General features: G+C 40.4%; 1 protein-coding gene across 1 annotated transcript in view; it reads left to right on the top strand.

Moving 5' to 3' along the window:
- The window catches only part of Slc9a9 (solute carrier family 9 member A9), a 576,880-nt gene that overhangs the window by 350,000 nt on the left and 201,877 nt on the right, over window positions 1–25,003 (top strand). The window contains exon 11 of the mRNA XM_052187635.1: window positions 261–372. Coding sequence (XP_052043595.1) covers window positions 261–372 — 112 coding nt within the window. The remainder of the gene's footprint in view (window positions 1–260; window positions 373–25,003) is intronic.

Here is a 25,003-nt window from a genome sequence, read left to right as displayed (position 1 = left end):
ATAAGGAAATTTACTCATTGAGATGGCAGTGCAGTACTAACTTTCAGCCAAGCATATGTTCAAAGGAAGGCAGAATTTTATGTCCTTCTGGGCAGAAATTGACATTGAACGATGAATCTGGGGAGCGAGTTAGACACAGCTGAGTTGTCATGCTTATCCTCGTTTTCTGGGTCATATCATAGAAAAGCATATGGACGTGGTATCTAAGCTCTCTCACTCAGCCCCTAAACCACCATGTTTTCCTCAATATGTCCCAACAGCTAGCAATTTTTGTTGCCAGGGCCTGCAACATTTATCCCCTCTCCTTCCTCCTGAATCTGGGCAGAAAGCAGAAGATTCCCTGGAACTTCCAGCACATGATGATGTTTTCAGGTATGTAGAGTTATTGTACATTCATTCTGCTGCTCTCCTACCCCTGCACAGCACAGAAAGTCATGGGGGGTGGGGCTGGAGCACTTGCAGAAAATATGAGCTTGCTTGGCCCTCGGACACAGTGCTGTGCTCATCCCTCAGTGCCAAGCGACAGGAGTAGGGAAGATTAAGAGAACGCCCTGGTGTGACCTTGAGTGTCTGACCAGAAATGAGCCTCAGCTGACCATTGACTTTCCCCTGACCTAGAGGAGCAATTTCCATATTGAGGAATTTAATTACCATCTTCTCAGTTGCATGTCCCAGGATAAAGTGGAAATGGCACCATCCTTCTCCCCAGGCCTTTACCATCCATGCAGGCCTACAGAAATTTCCCATGGTTACCACAGAAGCTAATCAGATCCATGTAGACTCAGTTATTAGTTGGGAAAACATGCTAATTGCATACCAGCAGGTGCCCAGGAGTGGTTACAGGCTCTGTCTGATGGAAGCACATGTCTCCTCTCCCAGGTAGTATATGGCTCTCATTGCTAAAACATAGATGAAAAGAGGAAAATACAGCAATTGAGTGAGCGATTACAGTTGCTTTATATTTAATTATCTTTCCCTGATTGGAGCCAGAATTCAGAGACTTGGTATATTTTCTATGAATCTATACACTTAGAATACACTTAGAACAGTTCATTAATGGGCCCATGACATTCAAACAAAACAAAGCAAAATAAAACAAAACAAGTTTCCATCAGAACAGTACCAAGACAGTTGGGGCACATAGGAAAATACAAAAACAGTGAGAGAAACCAACATTTATTGTCTGCTACTTCAAATTCACCAGTCATAGAAAGTTAATATTAAGTTGTTTTGTACTTAGGATCTCTAACAGCTTAAGTAATTGGGCCAAGAACAAAAGCATTTACAAATCCAGACATTACCTCAATGCTAACCAAGTATTTTGAAATTCACATTTTAAAAATTATTTTATTATTTTATGCATGTATTTAATCAGCATGTTGTCTGTACCCCAAACATGTGCTTAGTATCTATGAAGGCCAGAGACAGATATCAGATCCCCTGGAACTGGAGTTAGAGACAGCTGTGAGCTGCCTTGAGAGTACTAGTAATTGCATTCACAACCTCTGGAACAACCAGTGCTCTTGACCCCTGAGCCATCTCTCCAGCCCAAATACTCAAATTCTTTAACAGTAGTCCTGGAAGTAGTAGGCTTGTTCCTGCCTCAGTTCTGTGCTGTCCTGGCCCACAGAGCACTCTGGTGTGGCTCCCAGGTTGGGAATGAGTTGTCTTACCGAATACAGATGCATGGAGATCTAAGGCTAAAGCTTGTTCTTTACAGAGCTCAGACAGGGCTTCACAGTGCTTCCAGATACACTATGGTAAAAACATCATAAAGAAAGGTAAGTGTCAAGTCAACAGTGATCTGTGGACTTAATGAAACATTGATCCTTTACAGTCAATTGACTTCTCTTGTGGGAAAGTAAAGATAACCTTAATCATTTAAAACCTGGAAGCCAGCACCCAGGGTGCGAAGTGTTTCCCACCAAAACATCCATGGATTTCTTATCAGCAGCTTGTTTAGAAAGCTTAGCATTTAATTCAAGCATTGTTTTACTTGACAAAGATGTTTTAATAATAACCCATGATTATAGACACATATGCAAACTCTCTAACCAAATGGTCCCCTGGTTTGATGGTTTCTTGGAGATTTGGCAATTTCTACAAATTTTAAGCAAATTTCTACATTTGCTTAGCAATATGATTGCAGTTGCCAAAAACAAACAAACAAAAAATTTAGTAGAGGCCAAAAAATATGGTATATTCACTATAATTTGATGATATGTTTATGATATTTTTAACCCCATCTGTGACAATTTCACACATGCATATACTAAATTTTTGGTCATTTTTTACCTCCCATTGCTCTCCATCATCCCCCTTCCCCTTGGCTGAAACACTTTCTCTTTCTAATAAGTCTCCCTACTACTTTCATGTCTTTATTTTTTTTTAATGACCCAAGAAGTTTAATAATGGTTGCTTGCATGAACCTGAGTGGAGGGAAATTTACTGGAACACGGGAAGTTTGTCAGTGGTACACTACCAACTGTCATTAGTCCATAGTCCTGCAGTCGAAAAGGCTGAGGAATCTAATGAACTCCTTGGCATATGGTCTACTGAACCCATACCTGACAAAATGATGATGGAGCCAGTCTTACACCGATCTTGTGCAGGTAACTACAGCAAAGATGAACTTGTGTATGCAGCAGCAATGTCTTGTCAAGAAGACACACTGCACTTTCTCCCATCTGCTACTTCTTGCAGTCTTTCTGCTCTCTCCTCCACAGTCTTCCCTGAGCACGAAGGGATTGACTTGGGTATTCCATTTAGGACCACATACCACACTGACAGTTATGATTAGGCACTCTAAGCCGTTGTGAGTCTGTGCAATAACTTCAGCTCACTGTCAAAAGAAGCTTCTCCGACAAAGGCTAAGAGCAACCTTAACGTCTGGATAAAAATATAAGTAGTTAGAAGGTAGTTTGATAACCGTGTCCATTTAGCAAAACAGCATTAGGTTCCCTGCTAGATATTATGATTACTGCAGCCATAAGCTACAGGTTTACAGCATCAGGTACAGCCTCCTTCCTGTGCAGTGGGCTGTAAATCCAGTCACAACGTGGTTGGTTATTTCGTGAGAGTCATGCCACTGTTGCCCTGGTGAGAGCATCTTGCCTGCAAGTTTGTTATCGTAGTTCATAGGGCCTATAACTGGGTAGGATTGGTGCTGACTTTCTCCCACAGTATAATACATCCTAGCACAGTGAAATATAGCCATCAGAAAGGGGGTTCCCAGATCAACTCCACTTGACATCTCTACATCAATCCCAAGTGCGGTATTGTCTGCAATAGGATCCTACTATCTAGTTCTGGTGGAAAACCAAGAACTACCATATCCAATATTGTCCGTGAGGCTTCTGAGGCCCCCTTGAACAACAAATTACCATGGGAAGGAATCTCAAAGCTGGCAATAAGTTGGTTATTTAATAACTTTCAGCTCTAGGGAAAGCTGTACACCTATTTAAACCTTAGGATGAGGGTGGAGGCTGGGTATGCATTTTAAATGCTCTCCTTTCTAAAACGGAAGCAAGACTCCTAAAACCCCAATGGGGTTGAAATGCTTGCTTTTATTCATGGGGATGCTTGATTAGCTCATCACCATCACTGAAAAGATTAGCAAGCCCAACCTTTAAGAGATTTACTGTATGTGGTCCTGATGTCCAGAGAAGGCTATGCATTGTCTTCTGCATCAAGCATCTGTGTCACCTGCCAAGCAGTAAGGAAACTGAATTTGAGCAACATAGTGGTTAATTTATCTCTACATACTATTACTAATAACTTTCTTAAAACTGCATAATGTTCACAGTATTGCTTGGTACCGTAGAAAAGCCCTATATTAAATAGCTGTCCCACTTTTCAAACATCTTCAAAGTTATGTAACTGTGTGGTGAGCTCATTGATGCCACAAATCAGAAAACCTTCTTGGAAACTCTTAGCTGGGCAAGACAGGCAGGGATTAACAGCATTTGTTTCTTGGTTATTTGGTTTCATTTATTCCCTCTAATTTTCTATTGTGAATATGCTAGTATAAACTTTATCATCTTAAGTGCATAATTATTAGATACATTCCTAAACTGTGTCATGATCACCCTCCATAGTCACAGTATTCCCAGCTTGTAAAATGGAAAATATATGCATGAAACAATAGCTTCTCGTCCCCTCCAAGTCCTGAGAAACTACCATAGACCTTTCTACATGCATGGTTTTGACTATTGTGGGTTCCTCATTTAAGTGAAATCCTGCCATTGTGTCTTTTCCTGACTGCATTGCCAGAGCGCTCTCCAGGTTTGTCAATGCTGTAGAATAATATAGCATTTCCTTCCTTTCAAGGCTGAATGATAGTCCCTTATGCATGTGTATAAATATTATATATTGCTTATCCAATCATCTGTCACTCTTGGGTTTCTTTTTTATCTTTTAGATATTATGAATAATCCTGCTATGAACATGAGTGCACAAATTTCTTTAAAGCCTTTCTGACAATTTTAAATATCTATCCAGAGGTAGAATTGCTAAATTATATGGCACTTTACCTGCTAATTACTTGAGGAACTGCCATCATAGCAGCTTCCATAGCAGCTGTAGTGTTAACACAGTCCCACCATGAACACAGCATAGAGTCGTCTCTACGCTGTCCCCAGCACCTGCCTACTTGTCCTATATGGAAGCTGTGCTCTCAGTATGGGGAGCAGCTTACTGTTCTGATGTGTGTTTCCTTGATCACCAGTGATGTGCTGAGCATCTTTCCAGAAACACACTGCCCACCCATCTTTTACTCATCTTAAAACATGTCTTTTGGTAAAAATTTTCAAATGTTCTGTGTCCTATTGATCCCCCCCTCATAAGATAGAGAATTCAGGAATGTTCTCTCCAATTCTATTTGTTTCTGTTCTGCTCAACTTATATTGTATTTTGATACATAGTACCTTTGTCTTTTGATACACAGCATTATTAAAAGTTTTCATGAAGTCTAGTTTCTCTGTTATTTACTTTGTGTCCTCTGTGTCTTTAGTGTTATACCATATAAACCATTGCCAAATCTGATTGTGCCTGTATTCTCCAAAGAATGTCACAGTTTTAAGCTTCACTTAGTTGTCAGGACATTTTGTATATATGTAACTTGGGAGTACAACTTCATTCTTTCACACCGGGATATCCAATTGTCCTGCTATCATTTGTCCAAAACTGCATTTGCATTTTGACTGATCTTGGCAGTTTTGTCAAAAATAATTTGACCATATATGTGAAAGTTTTTTTTTTAATTCGGTATACTCTTTATTTACATTTCAAATGATTTTCCATTTTCTGGCTCCCCACTCCCCAAAAGTCCCATAAGCCCTCTTCCCTTCCCCTGTTCCTCCATCTACCCCCTCCCACTTCCTTGTTCTGGTGTTCCCCTATACTGCTGCACTGAGTCTTTCCAGAACCAGGGGCCACTCCTCCATTCTTCTTGGGCATCATTTAATATGTGGATTATGTCTTGGGTATTCAAAGTTTCTAGGCTAATATCCACTTATCAGTGAGTGCATACCATGATTGATCTTTTGAGACTGGGTTACCTCACTTAGTATGATGTTCTCCAGCTCCATCCATTTGTCCAAGAATTGCACGAATTCATTGTTTCTAATGGCTGAATAGTACTCCATTGTGTAAATATACCACATTTTTTGTATCCATTCCTCCGTTCAGGGACACCTGGGTTCTTTCCAGCTTCTGGCTACTACAAATTGGGCTACTACGAACATAGTGGGCCATGTGTCCTTATTGCATGCCAGGGAATCCTCTGGGTATATGCCCAGGAGTGGTATAGCAGGGTCCTCCAGAAGTGTCATGCCTGGATTTCTGAGGAACTGCCAGACTGATTTCCAAAGTGGTTGCACCATATTGCAATCCCACCAGCAGTGGAGGAGTGTTCCTCTTTCTCCACATCCTCTCCAACACCTGCTGTCTCCTGATTTTTTGACCTTAACCATTCTGACTGGTGTGAGGTGAACTCTCAGGGTTGTTTTGATTTGCATTTCCCTAATGATTAATGATGTTGAACATTTCTTAAGGTGCTTCTCAGCCCTCCAAAGTTCTTTATGTGAAAACTCTTTGTTTAGCTCTGTATCCCACTTTTTAATGGGGTTATTTGGTTCTCTGGGTTCTACCTTCTTGAGTTCTTTGTATATAAGAGATATTAGCCCTCTGTTGGATTTAGGATTGGTGAAGATCCTTTCCCAATCTGGTGGTTGACTTTTTGTCCTTTTGACAGTGTCCTTTGCCTTACAGAAACTTTGTAGTTTTATGAGGTCCCATTTGTCTATTCTTGATCTTAGAGCATAAGCTATTGGTGTTCTATTCAGGAACTTTTCCCCCATGCCCATGTCCTCAAGGGTCTTGCCCAGTTTCTTTTCTATTAGTTTCAGTGTGTCAGGTTTTATGTGGAGGTCCTTGATCCATTTGGAGTTGAGGCTAGTATAAGGAGATAAGAATGGATCGATTCGCATTCTTCTGCATGCTGACCTCCAATCAAACCAGCACCATTTGTTGAAAAGGCTATCTTTTTTCCACTGGATGCTTTCAGCTCCTTTGTCTAAGATCAAGTGACCATAGGTGTGTAGTCTTCAATACTATTCCATTGATCTGCTTGCTTGATATTGTACAAATACATGCAGTTTTTATCACTATTGCTCTGTAGTAAAGTTTGAGATCTGGGATACTGAATCCCCCAGAATTTCTTTTACTGTTGAGAATAGTTTTAGCTATCCTGGGTTTTTTATTATTCCAGATGAATTTGAGAATTGCTCTTTCTAGCTCTATGAAGAACTGAGGTGGAATTTTGATGGGGAATGCATTGAATCTGTAGATTGCCTTTGGCAAGATGGCCATTTCAACTATATTAATCCTGCCAATCCATGAGCATGGAAGATTTTTCCATTTTCTGAGATCTCCTTCAATTTCCTACTTCAGAGATCTGAAGTTCTTGTCATATAGGTCTTTCACTTGTTTGGTTAGAGTCACCCCAAGATACTTTATGCTGTTTGTGGCTATTGTGAAGGATGTCATTTCCCTAACTTCTTTCTCAGCCTGCTTATCCTTTGAGTATATAAAGGCTTCTGATTTACTTGAGTTGATTTTGTAGTCAGCCACTTTGCTGAAGTTGTTTATCAGCTGTAGTTCTCTGGTGGAGTTTTTGGGGTCACTTAAGTATACTATCATATCATCTGCAAATAGTGATAGTTTGACTTCTTCCTTTCCAATTTGTATCCCTTTGACCTCCTTATGTTGTCTAATTGATCTAGCTAGGACTTCAAGAACTATATTGAAAAGATATGGGGAGAGGGGGCAGCCTTGTCTATTCCCTCATTTTAGTGGGATTGCTTCATGTTTCTCTCCATTTAGTTTGATGTTCGCTACCGGGTTTGTTGTATATTGCTTTTACTATGTTTAGACATGGGCCTTGAATTCCTGTCCTTTCCAAGACTTTTAGCATGAAAGGAGGCTGAATTTTGTCAAATGCTTTTTCAGCATCTAATGAAATGATCATGTGGTTTTTTTCTTTGAGTTTGTTTATGTAGGGGATAGCATTGGTGAATTTCCTTATATTGAACCATTCTTGCATCCCTGGGATGAAGCCTACTTGATCATGGTGAATGATCGTTTTGATGTGTTCTTGGATTCTGTGCGCAAGTATTTTATTGAGTATTTTTGCATCGATGTTCATAAGGGAAATTGGCCTGAAATTCTCTTTCTTAGTTGGATCTTTGTGTGGTTTTGGTATCAGCGTAATTGTGGCTTCATAGAAGGAGTTAGGTAGTGTTCCTTCTGTTTCTATTTGGTGGAATAGTTTGAAGAGTATTGGTGTTAAGTCTTCTTTGAAACTCTGATAGAATTCTGCACTAAAACCATCTGGTCCTGTGCTTTTTCTGGTCAGAAGGTTATATATGACCCCTTCTATTTCTTTAGGGGTTATAGGTCTGTTTAGATGATCTATTTGATCCTGATTTAATTTTGGTATTTGGTATCTGTCTAAGCAATTGTCCATTTCCTCCAGATTCTCCAGTTATGTTGAGTACAGGCTTTTGTAGTATGATCTGATGATTTTTTGAATTTTCTCAGTTTCTGTTGTAATATCTCCCTTTTCATTTCTAATTTTGTTAATTTGGATACTGTCTCTGTGCCCTTTGGTTGGTCTGGCTAAGGGTTTATCTATCTTTTTGATTTTCTCAAAGAAACAGCTCCTGGTTTTGTTGATTCTTTGTATGGTTCTCTTTGTTTCTACTTGATTGATTTCAGCCCTGAGTTTGATGATTTCCTGCCTTCTACTTCTCCTGGGTGAAATAGCTTCTTTTTGTTCCAGGGCTTTCAGGTGTGTCATTAAGCTGTTAGTGTATGCTCTCTCCATTTTCTTTTTGGAGGCACTCAGGGCTGTGAGTTTTCCTCTTAGCACTGCTTTCATTGTGTCCCATAGATTTGGGTATGTTGTGCCTTCATTTTCATTAAATTCTAAAAAATTCTAAAAATTCTAAAGAAATCTTTGATTTCTTTCTTTATTTCTTCCTTGACCAAGGTATCATTGAGTAGAGTATTGTGCAGTTTCCATGTGTATGTGGGCTTTCTGTTGTTTTTATTGTTATTAAAGACCACTTTTACTCCATAGTCATCTGAGAGGAGGTATGGGATTATTTCAATCTTCTTATATTTGTTGAAGTCTGTCTTGTGACCAACTATATGATCAATTTTGGAGACGGTACCATGAGGTGCTGAGAAAAGGTATATTATTTTGGGATGAAAAGTTATATATATATATATATATATATCTGTTAAATCCAATTGGTCCAAAGCTTGGATTAGTTTCACTGACTCCTTGTTTAGTTTCTGTTTTCCTGATCGGTCCATTGATGACAGTGGAGTGTTGAAGTCACCAACAATTATTGTGTTAGATGCAATGTGTGCTTTGAGCTTTAGTAAAGTTTCTTTTATGAATGAGGGCACCCTTGTATTTGGAGCATAGATGTTCAGGAGTGAGAGTTCTTCTTGTTGGATTTTTCCTTTGACCAGCAAGAAGTGTCCTTTCATATCTCTTTTGACAGACATTAGGTTGAAAGTCAATTTTATCTGATATTAGAATGGCAACTCTGGCTTGTTTCCTGAGACCATTTGCTTGTAGAATTGTCTTCTAGCCTTTTACTCTAAGGTAGTTTTTGTCTTTGACACTGAGGTGTGTTTCCTGTATGCAGCAAAATGTAGGGTCCTGTTTACGTAACCAGTCTGTTAGTCTATGTCTTTTTATTGGGGAATTGAGTCCATTGATGTTAAGAGATATTAAGGAGTAGTGGTTATTGCTTCCTATCATTTTTGATGTTAATTTTATACTTGTGTGGTTATCTTCTTTTTGGTTTGATGAAAGAAGTTTAATATCCTGCTTTTTCCAGGGTATAGTTCCCTTTGTTGTAATGGTGTTTTCCCCCTATTATCCTTTGTAGGGCTGAGTTTGTGGAAAGATATTGTGTAAATTTGGTTTTGTCATGGAATATCTTAGTTTCTCCATCTATAGTGATTGAGAGTTTCACTGGCTGGAATTTGTGTTCTCTTAGAGTCTGCATCCTCCCAGGATCTTCTAGCTTTCACGGTCTCCGTTGAGAAGTCTGGTGTAATTCTGATAGGTCTTCCTTTATATGTTACTTGCCCTTTAATTCTTACTGCCCTAAATATTCTTTCTTTGTTTAGTACATTTGGAGTTTTGATTATTATGTGACGGGAGGTATTTCTGTTCTGGTCCAGTCTGTTGGGAGTTCTGTAGGCTTCTTGTATATTCATGGGCATCTCTCTCTTTATGTTAGGGAAGTTTTCTTCCATAATTTTGTTGAAGATATTTGCTGGCCCTTTAAGTTGTAAATCTTCACTCTCATCAATGCCTATAATCCTTAGGTTTGGCTTTCTCATCCTGTCCTGGATTTCCTGAATGTTTTGGGTTACAAGCTTTTTGCATTTTGCATTTTGCATTTTCTTTGACTGTTGAGTGCATGGTTTCTATGGTATCTTCAGCATCTGAGATTCTTTCTTCTATCTCTTGTATTCTGTTGTTGATATTTGCATCTATGTCCTCTGATTTCTTCCCAAGGTTCTCTATCTCCAAAGTTGTCTCCCTTTGTACTTTCTTAGTTGTTTCTACTTCTGTTTTTAGATCCTGGAAGTTTTTGCTCAGTTCCTTTACTTGCTTGTTTGTGTTTTCCTGTTATTCTTTGAGAGATTTTTGTGTTTCCTCTTTCATGACTTCTGCCTGTTGATCAAAGTTCTCCTGTATTTTTTTAAAGTGATTTTTGCATTTCCTCCTTATTGGCTACTAACTTATGACCCATATTCTCCTGAATTTCTTTAAGTGATTTTTGTGTTTCCCTTGTAAGGGCTTGTAGCTTTTGATCATTTTTCTCCTGAATTTCTTTAAGGGATTTATTTATGTCCTTCATGTGTTCCTCTAACAGCATCCTTACCAGTGATTTTAAATCCAACTCTTGTTTTTCTGGTGTGTTGGGGTATCCAGTACTTGCTGTTGTTGGAGAATTGGGTTCAGATGCTGCCATAATGCCTTGGTTTCTGTTAGTAACGTACCTACGTTTGCCTTTCGCCATCTAGTTCTTACTGGTGTTAGATGGTCTTATTGTCACTGGCTGGTGCTTCAACCTACTGTGGACCTTTAAGGCTATTTCCGTGACACTGGATGACAGGGTTTCCTCTGGCACAGATTGCTGATATGCTGCCTTCCTCTTTTGTGCCTTTGGAGCCCTGCTCAGTCTTGCCTCAAGCAATGTTATACTTGGGTTGTCAAGGTGAACCAGGTATTCCCAGACTGCTCTGTCATGGATCAAAGATGGTTTGTGTGTGTGGGGGGGGGGATCACTCCATCTGTTGATTCTCCCGTAGGACACAGGCTTCATGACTGACTGGCTGGCAGATGAACCGCCAATGTCTAGGGTCCTGGGCACAGGCAGACCCCTGGCGGTTTGCACCCCCAGAGATCTTAAGCTCAGGATAATATAGTACCTAGTGATGCTTTTCTGCCTTGGGAGGCAGCAAAGATGGCCGTGGGGAGTTGCTCCCTCTGCTGCTCTCTGGGCAGGACACAGGCCCCCCCTCCCGACCGGCTGGCAGATGAACCGTCTATGATGTGAAAGTTTTATTGTCAGGTTAAACTTTTTTATCCTGTACGTCTTTTGCACTACACTATTGAGATAAATAGGGGGGGGGGGGTGTGCCTGTGTGCACCTGTGTGTATGTGGGCATGTGTGTGCATATGCTTGTAGGCTGTAGGACAACAAGGCTGTTATTCCTCAAGCAGCACCCTAACACCTTTTTTTTATACACATCTCTCACTAGCCTGGAGCTTACCCACTAAATGAGCCCCAGTATCCACATGTCTCCTTATCCCAATATTGGGGTTGCAAGTGCATACTACCATCCCCAGATCGTCTTTTTAACATAGCTCTGTGAATTAAACTCTAACTCATGCTCCCCAGCCATTACTGAAGTTGTTCAAACCATATTGAAGGTTTTATTTTTGTAAGTTTTACAAACATGGAAGCTTGAGTCTTATTTTGTTCCTTTCTTTTTTTCCTCAAGAAATTTTTAGTTATGGAAGGTTGAGGAATCCTGTTGAGATTCCTATTTTGAATTTTCTATTTGTGCAAACAAAATAGTCATTTGAGGTTTTGATAAGCATGAAATTAGGTAGTATTGATATTGTAACAATATTAAATGTTAGAACATTTCATGAACATGGAAATGTTTCCATTTATTTATAATTTTAATTTTTATTTCACCATTTTATAATTTTAGTCTTGTCACCTTGATTTACACCTAAGTATTTTTTCTCCTATTGTTGATGGAATCACATTTATAATTTCTCTTTCAGATTTTTATTGTTGGTTTATTAAAATGCATCTGATGTTTGTGCATTCATTTTGCATCTTTCTCCTTTGTTGAATTCATTCTGTAATGTCTGTGTGTGTATGGAATCCATAGGATTTTCTACATATAAACTCTCTCTAATCTGTGAACAGAAATGACTTTACTTCATTTGCAATGTAGATAACTTTATTCCTTTTCCCTCATTATTTGTTCTGACTAGATTTCCCAGAACTGCCTTGAGTAGAAATGGTGAGAGTGAACATCCTTTGCTTTCTTCTGAACAAGGAGAAGGAACTTCCACTACTAAGAGTAATTTGATCTCATTTTTTTCACACATGGCTTTTCCTATGTTGAAATGATTTTCTTCTATTTCTAGTTTGCTGAGCATCTTCTAGGCATGAAATGCTGATGAAGGGCTAACAAAATGGTTCAGTGAGTAAAAGCGCTTACTACCAACCTGACAATATGAATTCTATTCCTGATATTCCTGAAAATCGTCCTTTGGTACACACACAGGTGCGCACATGCACACACACACACACACACACACACACACACTCACACACACACGCACGCACACACCTCTATAATAAAATAAAACTTTAAAAAGAAAGCCACTAAACTGTCCAAGTACTTTTCCTGTATAAATTGCAGTTATCATGTGATCCCTCTGCCTTCCATTGGTATAGTTTGCCATTATTTGCAATAGTGAGCCATCTTTCTGCTCTAAGAATGAATCTCACTAGGGCATGGTGAAGAATTATTTTAATGTATGGTATTAAATTTGAGTTGGAGTTTTGTCTTTCAGTAGTCATAAGGGGTAGTCCTCTAATTTTATAGTAGAGTCTTTGCCTAGCTTTGGTCTGAGAACAGTCCCTATAGAATGAGCTAAAAGGGTTTCTCATCTTTCTCAGTTTCTTTAGAGGAGTTTGTAGGACATATGTTTTCCTTTAATAGTTGGTAGAATTCACCCATGAAGCCACCAGGGCTCGAAATTTTCTTTCTGGGGAGATTCTTAATAGTAATTCCACCTTCTAACAGTTATAGGTATGTACGGATTTTTTGTTCACCATTAGTACTGGTGAGTGTTGTGTTTCTACTGGCTTATCCATTGCATTTAATTATACACAGAACCTGCTTGCATTTCTTACATTTCTACAATGGATGGTAATGTCTCCATCTTCATTCTTTGATTTTAGCATTTTGAATTTCCTTTCACTTCTTAATACATTGAGTTTAAGGATTGTCAATTTTGTTGACCTTTTCAAAGAGCCGACTTACGATTACATTTATTTTCCCTGTATTATTTCTATCTTCTATTTTACTTATCGGTGCTCCAAACTTATTATTTCCTTCTATCTGGTAGCTTACTGGTTTGTTATTTTTACCCAGTTCTTTAAATCATAAGGTTTGGGTGTTGGGTGGTTGACTTGAAACCTTTCTTATATTAATGAACTAATAGCTATACACTTCCTCTGCCATTTCATGTGTTTTGAGGATCTTCCTACACCATTCTCAGGCATCTCCTATTATTTTCTACATCTTCTTCTGATGTTACCTTTAATTTATTTGTTGCCTGTATGCCTGTATGCTTGTGTGAATATCTGTCATGAGTGTACAAGTACTGAAAGACGCAAGAAAGGGGTGTTGGATCTCTGAGTCCTGGAGTTACAGTCAATTAGGAGTCATCCAGTGTGGGTGCTGGGAACTGCACTGGGAATCTCTGGAAGAGCAGCAAGGGTTCTTAGCCACTAGGTATCTCTGGGACCTTTCAGCCTCTGAACTTCCTGCCAAGCAATCTGCTGACTAGATTAGAAATATTATCAAAGATAATATCAAAATAAGACTATCAAAGACTCTGTATATGGCAAGTCATGGCATTCAGTGCTTAAGATACCATCCCCCTTATTGTGTGTGTATTTGTCTTATTTTATGGTGTTATTTTTATTATAAAACCTAAATATAATCTCGTTTCAGTGTGTATATGTTTGGGTTCACCTTAGTTGAAGTTCATCGGGTTTCTCAGATACTTATATTCATATCTTTTATCAAACATATTATTCCTTCAAGTATGCTTCTTGGCCTTTCGCTCTTCCCATATGTGTCTGCTTGATGATAATCCTGAGGTATCGTGGCTCTCGGTGCATTCCTACCTTTTCCTTCCTTTTCCACAGTCTCCATGGCATCCTTTACTCCCTCGATGGTCTTCACATCCTCAAATCTGCCTTGGAATCCCTGTACTGAGTTTATAGACCCATCAGTGTGTTTCCCATCTCCCAAAGGTTTCTTGATTCCTCTGGGTCTTCTACCTCCTTATTTTTTACACTCTGCTCATGCATTGTGGTGGTTTGAATGAGCAATGTCCCCCAGAGGCTCACTATTTCAATACTTTATCCCTAACTGGTACCACTATGGGGAGGTTTTGGGTGGTGCAGTGTGCCAGGGGAAGCATGTCACTGGGAAGGTGCTTTGAGATTGCATAGTTTCACCCTACTGCCAATGTGACCTCATCTGGTCCAAGATGTGAGACCTCAGCTTCCTGCTCCTGTCTCCATGTGTGCCAATTGCTGTCATGTTTCCCCACCATGATAGATTCTTATTCTTCTAAAGCTTTAAGCCAGGATAAACATTTTTTCCTTAAGTTGTCTTGGTCATGGTGTTTTATCACAGCAACAGTAAAGTAACTAATGCATACACCATCTTTTGGAGTCTTTCCATGCATCCCTTTGCTTTGGAGCCTTTTAAAGGTAGCTGTTTCAGTTACTGCTAATACAATCTTCTATCAGGTCTTTCTCTGTTGATCTTCTTGCAAATAGCTGGCAAACGTGAAAATCAGCTTCTTTTTATTATGATTGGAAACTGAACATTTTAATCTGATATTATGGCAACTTCAGAAAGCATGTATGCCCCCTGTGGTCTTTGAATATGCTTGCCCCCAGGAGTGGCACTATTAGAAGGTATGGTGTTGTTGAAGTAGGTGTGGCTTTGTTGGAAGAAGCGTGTCACTGTGGGGGTGGGCTTTAAGACCTTCCTCATAGCTGCCCAGAAAACAGTCCTCTCCCAGCTGCAGTTGAAGCGAGATGCAGAACTATCAACTCCTTCTCCAGCACCATGTCTGCCGGGATGCTGCTGTGCTTCCTGCCATGACGATAATGGACTGAAGCTCTGACACTGTAAGCCAGCCCCAATTAAATGTTGTCCTAATGTGACAATTGTCTTGGTCATGTTGTCTGTTCACAGCAATGGAAACCCAAACTAAGACACCTCCTGCCCTGGGTTTGCTTTCTGTTGTTATTGTTGTTTAGATTTGTTTGTTTAATTAAATTTGAATTTATATTTCTTTTAACTTCAGTAGACTGTCCTTATATAAAGGACCAGCCTGAGCTATAAGCATCTCAGGCCTTTCTAACTTTGTGGATCCCTCTGAGCTTGAACAACCCCTTTCTAATTCCTCTTCAATGTGCAGGGGTTTTGTTCAGTGCCCTAATTGTTGGCTTCCGAATTAGAAAAATGAAATCTCCAGGAACTCATTTCAACCAAAAGGCCAGGGCGTGCCACACTGAGCAGAGGTACAGCAGCAATGGCTGCTGGCCTCTTTGTTTTTGTCCTGTGATCAGGACCAGCTACTGGTTATCAGAGCACAAGTCCATGGCACTTGCCTACTGGTTCCTTCCAGCTGTTTGTAAGCAGCTCCAGAATCTCATATGTCTCTGCATGCTTTCATTGCTGTGATAGAAACAATGACCAAAAGCAACTTAGGAAGGAAAGAGTTTATTTGGTTTGCATGTCCAGTCCCAGTTCATCCCTAGGGGAGACCAAGACAAGAACCCAAGGCCTAGAGGCAAGAATGTATACAAAGGCTATGGAAGAATGCTGCTTACTGATTTGTTCTTCATGGTGTGCTCAGCCTACTCTCTTATATATCCCAAGACCACTTGCCCTGGAGTGTCACACAATGTCCCGCTTCATTCATTAGTTAGGAAAATGCACAAAAGAGGACAGGTCTTCTATTCAATCTAGTGGTGGCATTTTCTCAACTGAGGTTCCCTTTTCCATGTGACCCTGGCTTGTGTCAGATTGACATATACTAATGAATATGTCATTGAAAGGAAAAAAAAAAAGGTCAGACTCAGACTTAAACATAATTTATTGTCTGAAGCTTGTACTGGATGTTCCAAACCTTCCAACTCTAAAGATCCAGAAGCAGTTACATCAGATACATCCTACCAGTGTAACTGCTGTTCAGGTAAAGGAACACATTTCCACTCTTTCTACCCTGCATCTTCTCAAAATCTCCCTATTGGAACATGTGGAGAGACAGTGAGAAGTCGGGCATCCTACTTACAGTCTTTCAACCAGTTAGAGAAGTAATTCTGAATTAAACACAGCCCTCTCGACTTTGAATTTAGGATCTCTCCTGTCTATGTGATGCTACCTAAGATTTGCCCTCAAGAACTTAAGTTAAAAACTATGATTTTTCTAAAGCAAATAAGCCCCACTATGTGTGGCATGTTTCTTCTGTAAACATCAACCTTGTCTAGTTCACAAAATGCTGAATACATCGGTGGGACCTACCTACAGGCTGAGGCTTCGCAATGTCTCTACTGAGGAGCACCACACACAAAGTGACTCTTCTCTAAAGAAAACATGACACACTCAACTTTGACATCTTGCTACAACAATAGGGAGTCTGTTACAGAGCTAAGGATGAGACTGGGGGATTAGATTTGGAGGAGAGAAGAGAGAGTCAATATCTGAAGCCTGTCTCCCTACTTCACTGGCCTACTTTCTTCTCTGGCAGGTGGGGCAGAATTCCCAGGAATGTCTGTTGGAATTGTGGGCTAGGATAATGTAATGAGTGGGGAAGATATGATCAGAAAAGAGGGGAGAAGCCACAGCAAGTGATCTGCTACAAAATTGGGGGTGAGTCCAGGGACTTGGATTTTTAGTAGAGGAGAGGTAAAGATCTGGTTAGCCTACCACACTAGCCACCTGTCTGGCTAGTATGCCTTGCATGTCCCAAAGGAATGTCTGCTGGTGGCAGGGCCTGGGGTAATGGGATGAGCTACAGAGAAAAAGGTTGGAGGAGATCTGTGTGATCAGTTGGAGATGGAGGCAGAAGGGAAGGAGAAGCCACAGCAGGTGATCTGCCACAGAGCAGGGTGCGAATGGGGAATTAGATATGGGAGAGAGGAGAGGGAAGTAAAGATCTGAAGCTAGCCTACCGGTTTCCCTGACTGGAGTCATAACATCATTTTTACATTTGGTCATCCAGATATTCCCTCAGCACGCATTTGTCAGTCAGTGTGTGCTCTAAGGTGGGTATTCAGGTAAACAAAGACAAAGGTGCCTTTGAGAGAGACATTTGCCATGACTTAGTTCTCTAAGTCCATACACATCAGACTCAAATGTCAATCAAATAGAAACCTTAGCTTTCTGCCTCAGTCAATGGTGCCTACCACTTGATAAATCTCCTGTTATCCACCCTCACCATTTGCACACCTTTTGGCATTAGACAGGGAGGAAAAGAAAACATTCAAAGGAGAAGTGAATTCTTTTCACACTTATTGGACTTAAGCTTTGCTCTCCCCCTGGGTATCACAGTTCACATCCTGGGAAAAGGCCTAACAGAGAGTCCTGTTTGTGTAAATAGACTCACATAGTTTGTGTTCATTGTTATTGAACACAATAGACACAGTACAGGCTTTAGGCTCCATAAAACCTTGCCAGACCCACCTTCAGATATGGATGAACCAAGAGACATGGGACTAGAAAGGTGGCTCAGTGGTCAAGAGCTCTGGCTGCTTTTTCAGAGGACTTGGGTTCAGTTCCCAGCACTCACATGCTGACTTACAACTGCTCCAAATTCCAGAATCAAGTGATCAAGGCTTCTCCTAACCTCCACAGACACCACACAAGCATGCAGTGTACAGACAAAGCATGTTGATGGCCTGGTAATGGTTTCAAGTGAAGCACTCATTGTTCACAGATGATCCAGATGATCTACAGACTGCACACACACACACCTCTGCCTCTATCCTTTGCCTCCAGAACAATTAAACCATTAAAACAACAGAAAGACCGCAGACTGAATTCCTCAACTAACAAGCCCCATACAATTAATTTGATGTGGACGAGTAGTGTGTATACACAAAGCCTTGGAACAGTAAAGTGGGAGAGGGATCATGATCAGTGGGTGAAGATCTGGACCCCACTGTTTTACTTCTCTGTCTTAAGGAGTCATTAATGATGACAAATGCTGTTAAAGAGTCAATCAAGGAGGTTAATCCTGACACATATTTAGGACTTTCTTTAAATTCAAGGCCGGGAGGCTGTAACTTCTCTAGTGTATCCTGTGACATGCAGCACAAAGACCTTAATCAAAATGCTAAGTTCCTTTGAAGCCACCCCTTCTGATTCTAAGTACAACTCTAGCAATGCCCCATTGAACAACCCTGCCCCAGCTCCCAGCTCCCAGTTCCCTTGAAACCAAAGGCTGTGCTCTGTGGTTTAAATTAAAGGAGGAGATGTGTTTCACACAAATTAGCTTCCCTATTGATGTGGTACATATTACAAAGATCAGTCTTCTTGTTTTAATTTAAGTCCATGTGCTGCAATTTTTATTTAATTTAAAACTAAGTAAGAGCCAGGAACTGTTAGAAGGAGGGAAAATGCCAAGCCTAATTGAGCACTGGCAGCCGTCTTGAAACCACTGACTTGGGAACTGTGAATTCCCAGACTGGGGAATTTCCATGCAGAGATGCTTCACTTCTCTGGCTAGGAGGAAGGCTAGGGAAGTGTGGTGTGGAAGAGAGAGGGTGTGTCAAAGAGCACCCTTCCTTAAATTCGTCTCCCATTGGTCCACTTGGAAGAAGACATGGAGTCCATGATGTAGCCTCTCACAAAAACCTAGATGAGCTTTAACCAGGGGAATATGACTACATTACAGATTCATATGAAAATTCATCCCTGGGCTCATCACACAATCATGAAACCAACAATGCCACGGTTGCTAGGTTTTGCTGATTGGGTTCACCATCCATCCCTTCATCCACTGGTACATATTAACATCCACAGCACTGCCAGCATGGAAAGCAGTGGAGAAAGATGTGGAAGCAAAGCTTAAAACTCGTTTTTTTTCATCAACATTTGTTGTTTCCCCCCTCGGTTGTGTAAAGGCCAGCACTCCTGCTAATATCCAGTGGAGCGCTGAGTTCTTCAGCTTAGGGTCAATGGGAGTACTGATGTGGAACTGGAGGCCATCTTTCCCCATGTCTTTTTGTGAAACAACAATTGTCTGTTATCTGAACATTTGAGACTCCAGCTCAGAAGCATCCATGTCTAGAAGAAACCAGCCGAGCAGACACCACAATACCTTACAGAATCAACTAACTGTTAGCACATGGTTTCGGGGGCTTGGGTCTCTGGTCGCTTGGTGACACACATTTCTGGAGAGCATTGTAGTGGCAGGAGGCTGTAGCAGAGGCTAGTCTTCACTTCCTTGGTTGACTAGACTCAGACAGTAGCCTCAAAAGAAATCAAAGATTTGTCCCTATGGACTTTCCTTCAGAGACCTACCTTTTTAAGTTTAGATCTCAGTTCCTAAAGCATCCACAGCCTCCCAAAGTATCATAAGCAGCTGAGGACAAAGTGTTCGAACCATGACCTACATGTAGGAAACATTTCCTATTCAAACCATAGCAGAAGGAATAAAACTGAAGGTGAATCATGAAGAAGGTCACGGAGTCAGCAGTGTTAAGAAATGGAAACAGAGTCTCTGTAATCTTTCATAGACTAATGAAACTCTGTTAAAATGACTTAGTGCATCCAAGTCATCAATCACTCTCTAAAAAAGACACTTTCATGCTCTCTTAATCCTGAATACCCATACTAGTGTTCTATTTCTGTGACCTGAATAATTCTCAACTTGACATAACCTAGAGTCACCTGGAAAGTGGGTCTCAATGAGGGACTGTATACTTGGAGTAAGTCTCTGAGCCTGTCTCTTTGAGTTATCTTTAATTTATGTGGGAAGGCCCAACCCACTGTGTCTAGCACACCATCCCCTAGGTTGGGGGTCCTGAACTCTATTAAGAGTGGAGGAATTGGAATGATCACAGGCAAGCAAGCAAGCCAGCATGTATGTCTTCATTTCTTTCTACTTTTGACTACGGATATAATATGATCAGCTATCCCAGTCTCTTGATGCTGTGACTTCCCTGTAGACTGTAACAAGGGATTGTGAGTTGAAATAAACCCATTTCCCATAGGTTTCTTTTTTTCTTACCACAGCAAGTGAAGTGAAACTAGAATAGAGAACAAGGACTTACTCAGTTTTCAGGGTTTCTGTCAATGGTCACTTTCCCACTGTGGCTTCTACACCATGCTAAAGCAGAACATCATGGTGGGAACATAAAATGGACCCTCTTATCTCATGGCAAATAGAAACACAAAAGAGATGGGAAAATGGCAAGGACAAACACCCTTCAAAACCACATCCCTTCTACTAACTGGGCCTCACCTCCCACCAACTCCCAATAATGCCATCAAATTATGAATCCATCCATGTACAGTCAGAGAGCCCTTTGGTTCTGTCCACCAGCTAAAAACCAGATTTCAATAAATGAACCTTCTAGGGACCATGTCATATCTAAAACACACCAATATCCAAAGTATTGAAATTGTCAACCAAGAAACTTGGCATTCCCTGAGGCTGAGCTTAATCTAATTCTGACAGAGTCTCCAGGTAATTCAAATGTATGTTTAGATTTAAGAAGAATGTTCCCCAAAGTCACTATAATTCATGACTTCTGTTCTGAAACTATGGCTTCAGTTCATTCCTCCCATGTCACTGTTATGTTTGCAGGGCTGTCTAACCAATGTGTTTCTGGACCACATGCATTCCAGGATAGCTGTGAATGCATCGCAACACATTTGTAGTTGATAATGTCATGTCAAAAGATTGGACATTTCTGATAGCCCATCTTAGGTACCACCATGTATCATAGGATCAACATGGCATTGCTTATTTATTTACTGAATGTCTTCCAACCTATTCATGCTAATATCTTTCTTCTAACCCACCTTTATTTCTTAGTAATTCTATTGATTCTTCAGACCTCAACTTGGACTTTTGTTCCACCTCAAGTCTGAGTTGATATCCTTCTTACCTCTTTCTATGGCCTCCATTATCATCCCTTCCTAGAAGTCATTCTATTCTACCATGGTTGTCAGTCTGTCTACCTGTGTCCCCTCTATGTTGGGAGTTTTGAAACTACATGATGCTTGTCTTTATAACTTAGGCCCAGAGCACTGCTTGAAGAAACTGGGTAGCCTACTCCATATACTTGGTAGATTATAGGAAAATGAATGAACAGTATACAATTCTACATATACTTCTACAATTACTTGTACATATACTTCTACAAATTCTACATATTCTTCTACAAATACTTGTACAATTCTACTTATACAGCCATCTACATATACTTGGTAGATAATAGGAAAGTAAATGAAGACTGTACAACACTGTCTACCCAACTTAAATAGCATGTTTAATATATATATATATGTATGTTTAATATATATTGTCATCTAAGAATTATCCATTCTATCTTGATTGATTTCTAGAAGCTTTGTATTACAGAGTTGCCCAGTCTTGCTCATTTCCACAGGTGGATGATAAGCAGCAATAATTTCAAAACAAGAGATTAACAAATAAAACCTACTATTATCTAGCCTGAACATTGGTAACAGTAATATTGGTAACAAGCATTCAAAAATAATGTGTAGATTTGAAAGTATTTTCCAAATCTTTGTTTGCTTTATGCTGGGGAAATGTGTTTGCTTTCTTATTTAAAAAAAAAAAAACCCTGAGGTTATTGTAATCAAAAATAAAGCTAAACTCATTATACTTAGGAACATAATGTCTTTAACTATGTGTTCAGGCTTATCTAAAACTCTGAAATGTAAGGATCGGTGACAGGGGTTTGCCTTTCCTTTCTCTTCCTTATACTCCTAGAGAAGAAAGACAGCCCAACAGTATCACCCTCTGAGTATCCCCTACCCAACCTAACTTTTTGCAACCTTCTTGCCTAAAATCCAGGGCTACCCCCTCTCCTGGGCTCCCTCTCCTCCCTGCCCTGGGCCTATCTTATGTAATTAATTAGGTCAGCAGTAGGCCACTAACCAACTAATGGAGCACAGAGATAGAACTCTTTCTCCATTAGAGGACATGAATGTCAAAACCCCATCTCTCTCAGGTGGTAAGCACTGTGGCCCGGGGCAGGCATTAGTGAGTGGGGACTACTATAGGTCTTCTGAGGTCTTTAAGTGGGACAGGGTTAATCAGTTTATGCAGGAAACGAACCACAAAAATGTTTTAACCACACTGTCAAGCAATCACAGGAAAAGTCATCTTGATAATGGAAGAGCATGCACAGCCCTGTTGTGGCAGAGCAGACAAGCATCACAGACCCACATGGACCACAGATCCCATTAGCTCCTCATGCTTTCACCCACCGTGAAAGGGTTGTATGGCTGTGGTGAATACAGAAAAGCTGAACCAGCCGAGGACAGTGACCAACCCCATACATTTGTTTTTCCAGTTAGAAAGTTAAAATATTATCATTCATCACTTAGCTCCAAGTTAGATTTATAGCAATAATTACTTACTCCTGAATTTTTTATTAGATATATTCTTTATTTACATTGCAAATGTTGTCCCCTTTCCTGGTTTTTCCCACCCCACCCCACCCCCCACCCCACCCCCCCACCCCCGAAAATCCCATAATCCATCTTCCCTCCCCCTGTTTCCCAATCAACCTACTCCCGATTCCCTGTCCTGGTATTCTGCTACACTGTAGCATTGAGCCTTGCCAGGACCAAGGGCCTCTCCTCCCTTTGATGTCCAACAAGGCTGCCTATGTGTCTGGAGCTATGGGTAACTCCATGTGTACTTTTTGGTTTATGGTCGAGTCCCTGGAAACTCTGGGGGAACTGGGTGGCTCATGTTGTTCCTCCTATGGCACTACAAACCCCTTCAACTCCTTGGGTCTTTTCTCTAACTCCTCCATTGGGGACCCTATGCTCAGTTCAATGGCTGGCTGAGAGTGTCCCCCTCTGAATTTTTCATGCACTAGCAGAAGCTCCCAGGTGACAGCTATATCAAGCTCCCATCAGCAAGCACTTGTGGGCATCCACAATAGTGTCTGGGTTTTGTAACTGTATATGGGATGGATCCCTGGGTGGGACACTCTCTGGATGGCCTTTCCCTCACACTCTGCTGCACACTTTGTCTCTGCATCTCTTTCTGTGGGTATTTTGTTCCCCCTTCTAAGAAGGACCAGAGTATCCATACTTTGTTCTTCCTTCTTCTTGAGCTTCATTTGATCTGTGAATTGTGTCTTGGGTATTCCAAGTTTCTGGGCTAATATGCACTTATCAGTAAGTGCATACCATGTATGTTCTTTTGTGATTGGGTTACCTCATTCAGAATGATATTTTCTAGTTCCACCCATTTGCCTAAAAATTTCATGAACTCATTGTTTTTAATAGCTAAGTAGTATTCCGTTGTGTAAATATACCACATTTTCTGTAACCATTCCTCCACTGAGGGACATCTGGGTCCTTTCCAGCTCCTGGCTATTATAAATAAGACTGCTATGAACATAGTGGAGCATGTGTCCTTATTATTTGTTGGAGTATCTTCTGGGTATATGCCCAGGAGTGGTGTAGCTAAGTCCTCAGGTAATACTGTGTCCAATTTTCTGAGGAATTGCCAAACTGATTTCCAGCTTGCAATCCCACCAGCAAAAGAGGAGTGTTCCTCTTTCTCCACATCCTCTCCAGCATCTGCTGCTTTCTGACTTTTTGATCATAGCCATTCTGACTGGTGTGAAGTGGAATCTCAGGGTTGTTTTGATTTGCATTTCCCTGATGACTAAGATGACTAAGGATGTTGAGCATTTCTTTAGGTGCTGCTCAGCAATCCAGTATTGCTCAGTTGAGAAGTCTTTGTTTAGCTCTGGTACCCCATGTTTAATATGGTTAAACAAATAGGGTTATTTGTTTTTCTAGAATCTAACTTCTTGAGTTCTTTGTATATATTGGATATTAGCCCTCTATAAGATGTAAGATTGGTAAAGATCTTTTCCCAATCTGTTGGTTGCTGTTTTGTCCTATTAACAGTGTGTGTCCTTTGCCTTTTAGAAGCTTTGCAATTTTATGAGGTCCCATTTGTCAATTCTTGATCTTAGAGCATAAGCCATTGGTGTTCTGTTCAGGAAATTTTCCCCTGTGTCCATGTGCTCCAAGCTCTTCACCACTTTCTCTTCTATTAGGTTCAGTGTATCTGGTTTTATGTGGAGGTCCCTGATCCACTTGGACTTGAGCTTTGTACAGGGAGATAAGAATGGATCAATTTGTGTTCTTCTACATGTTGACTGCCAGTTGAACCAGCACCATTTGTTGAAAATGCTATTTTTTCCCACTGGTTTTAGCTCCTTTATCAAAGATCAAGTAACCAAAAGTGTGTGGGTTCATTTCTGGGTCTTCAGTTCTATTCCATTGATCTACCTGCCTGTCACTGTACCAATACCAGGCAGTTTTTTTTATCATAATTGCTTTGTAGTATAGCTTGAGGTCAGGAATGTTTATTCTGCTAGAATTTTATTGTTGAGAATAGTTTCTGCTGTCCTGGGTTTTTTGTTATTCCAGATGACTTTGGAAATTGCTCTCTCTAACTCTATGAAGAATTGAGTTGGAATTTTGATGGGGATTGCATTGAATCCATAGATTGCTTTAGGCAAGATGGCTATTTTTACTATATTAATCCTGCCAATCCATGAGCATGGGAGATCTTTCCATCTTCTGAGATCTTCTTCAATTTCTTTCTTCAATAGACTTGAAATTCTTGTCATACAGATCTTTCACTTGCTTGGTTAGAGTCATACCAAGGTATTTTATATCATTTGTGACTATTGTGAAGGGTGTCATTTCCCTAATTTCTTTCTCAGCCTCTTTATCCTTTGAGTATAGGAAGACTACTGATTTCTTTGAGTTAATTTTATATCCAGCCACTTTGCTGAAGTTGTTTATGAGGTTTATGAGTTCT

Source organism: Apodemus sylvaticus, chromosome 7, assembly GCF_947179515.1.
Source record: "Apodemus sylvaticus chromosome 7, mApoSyl1.1, whole genome shotgun sequence".
Classification (NCBI taxonomy): domain Eukaryota; kingdom Metazoa; phylum Chordata; class Mammalia; order Rodentia; family Muridae; genus Apodemus; species Apodemus sylvaticus.
This window is presented reverse-complemented; position numbering and strand designations above follow the sequence as displayed.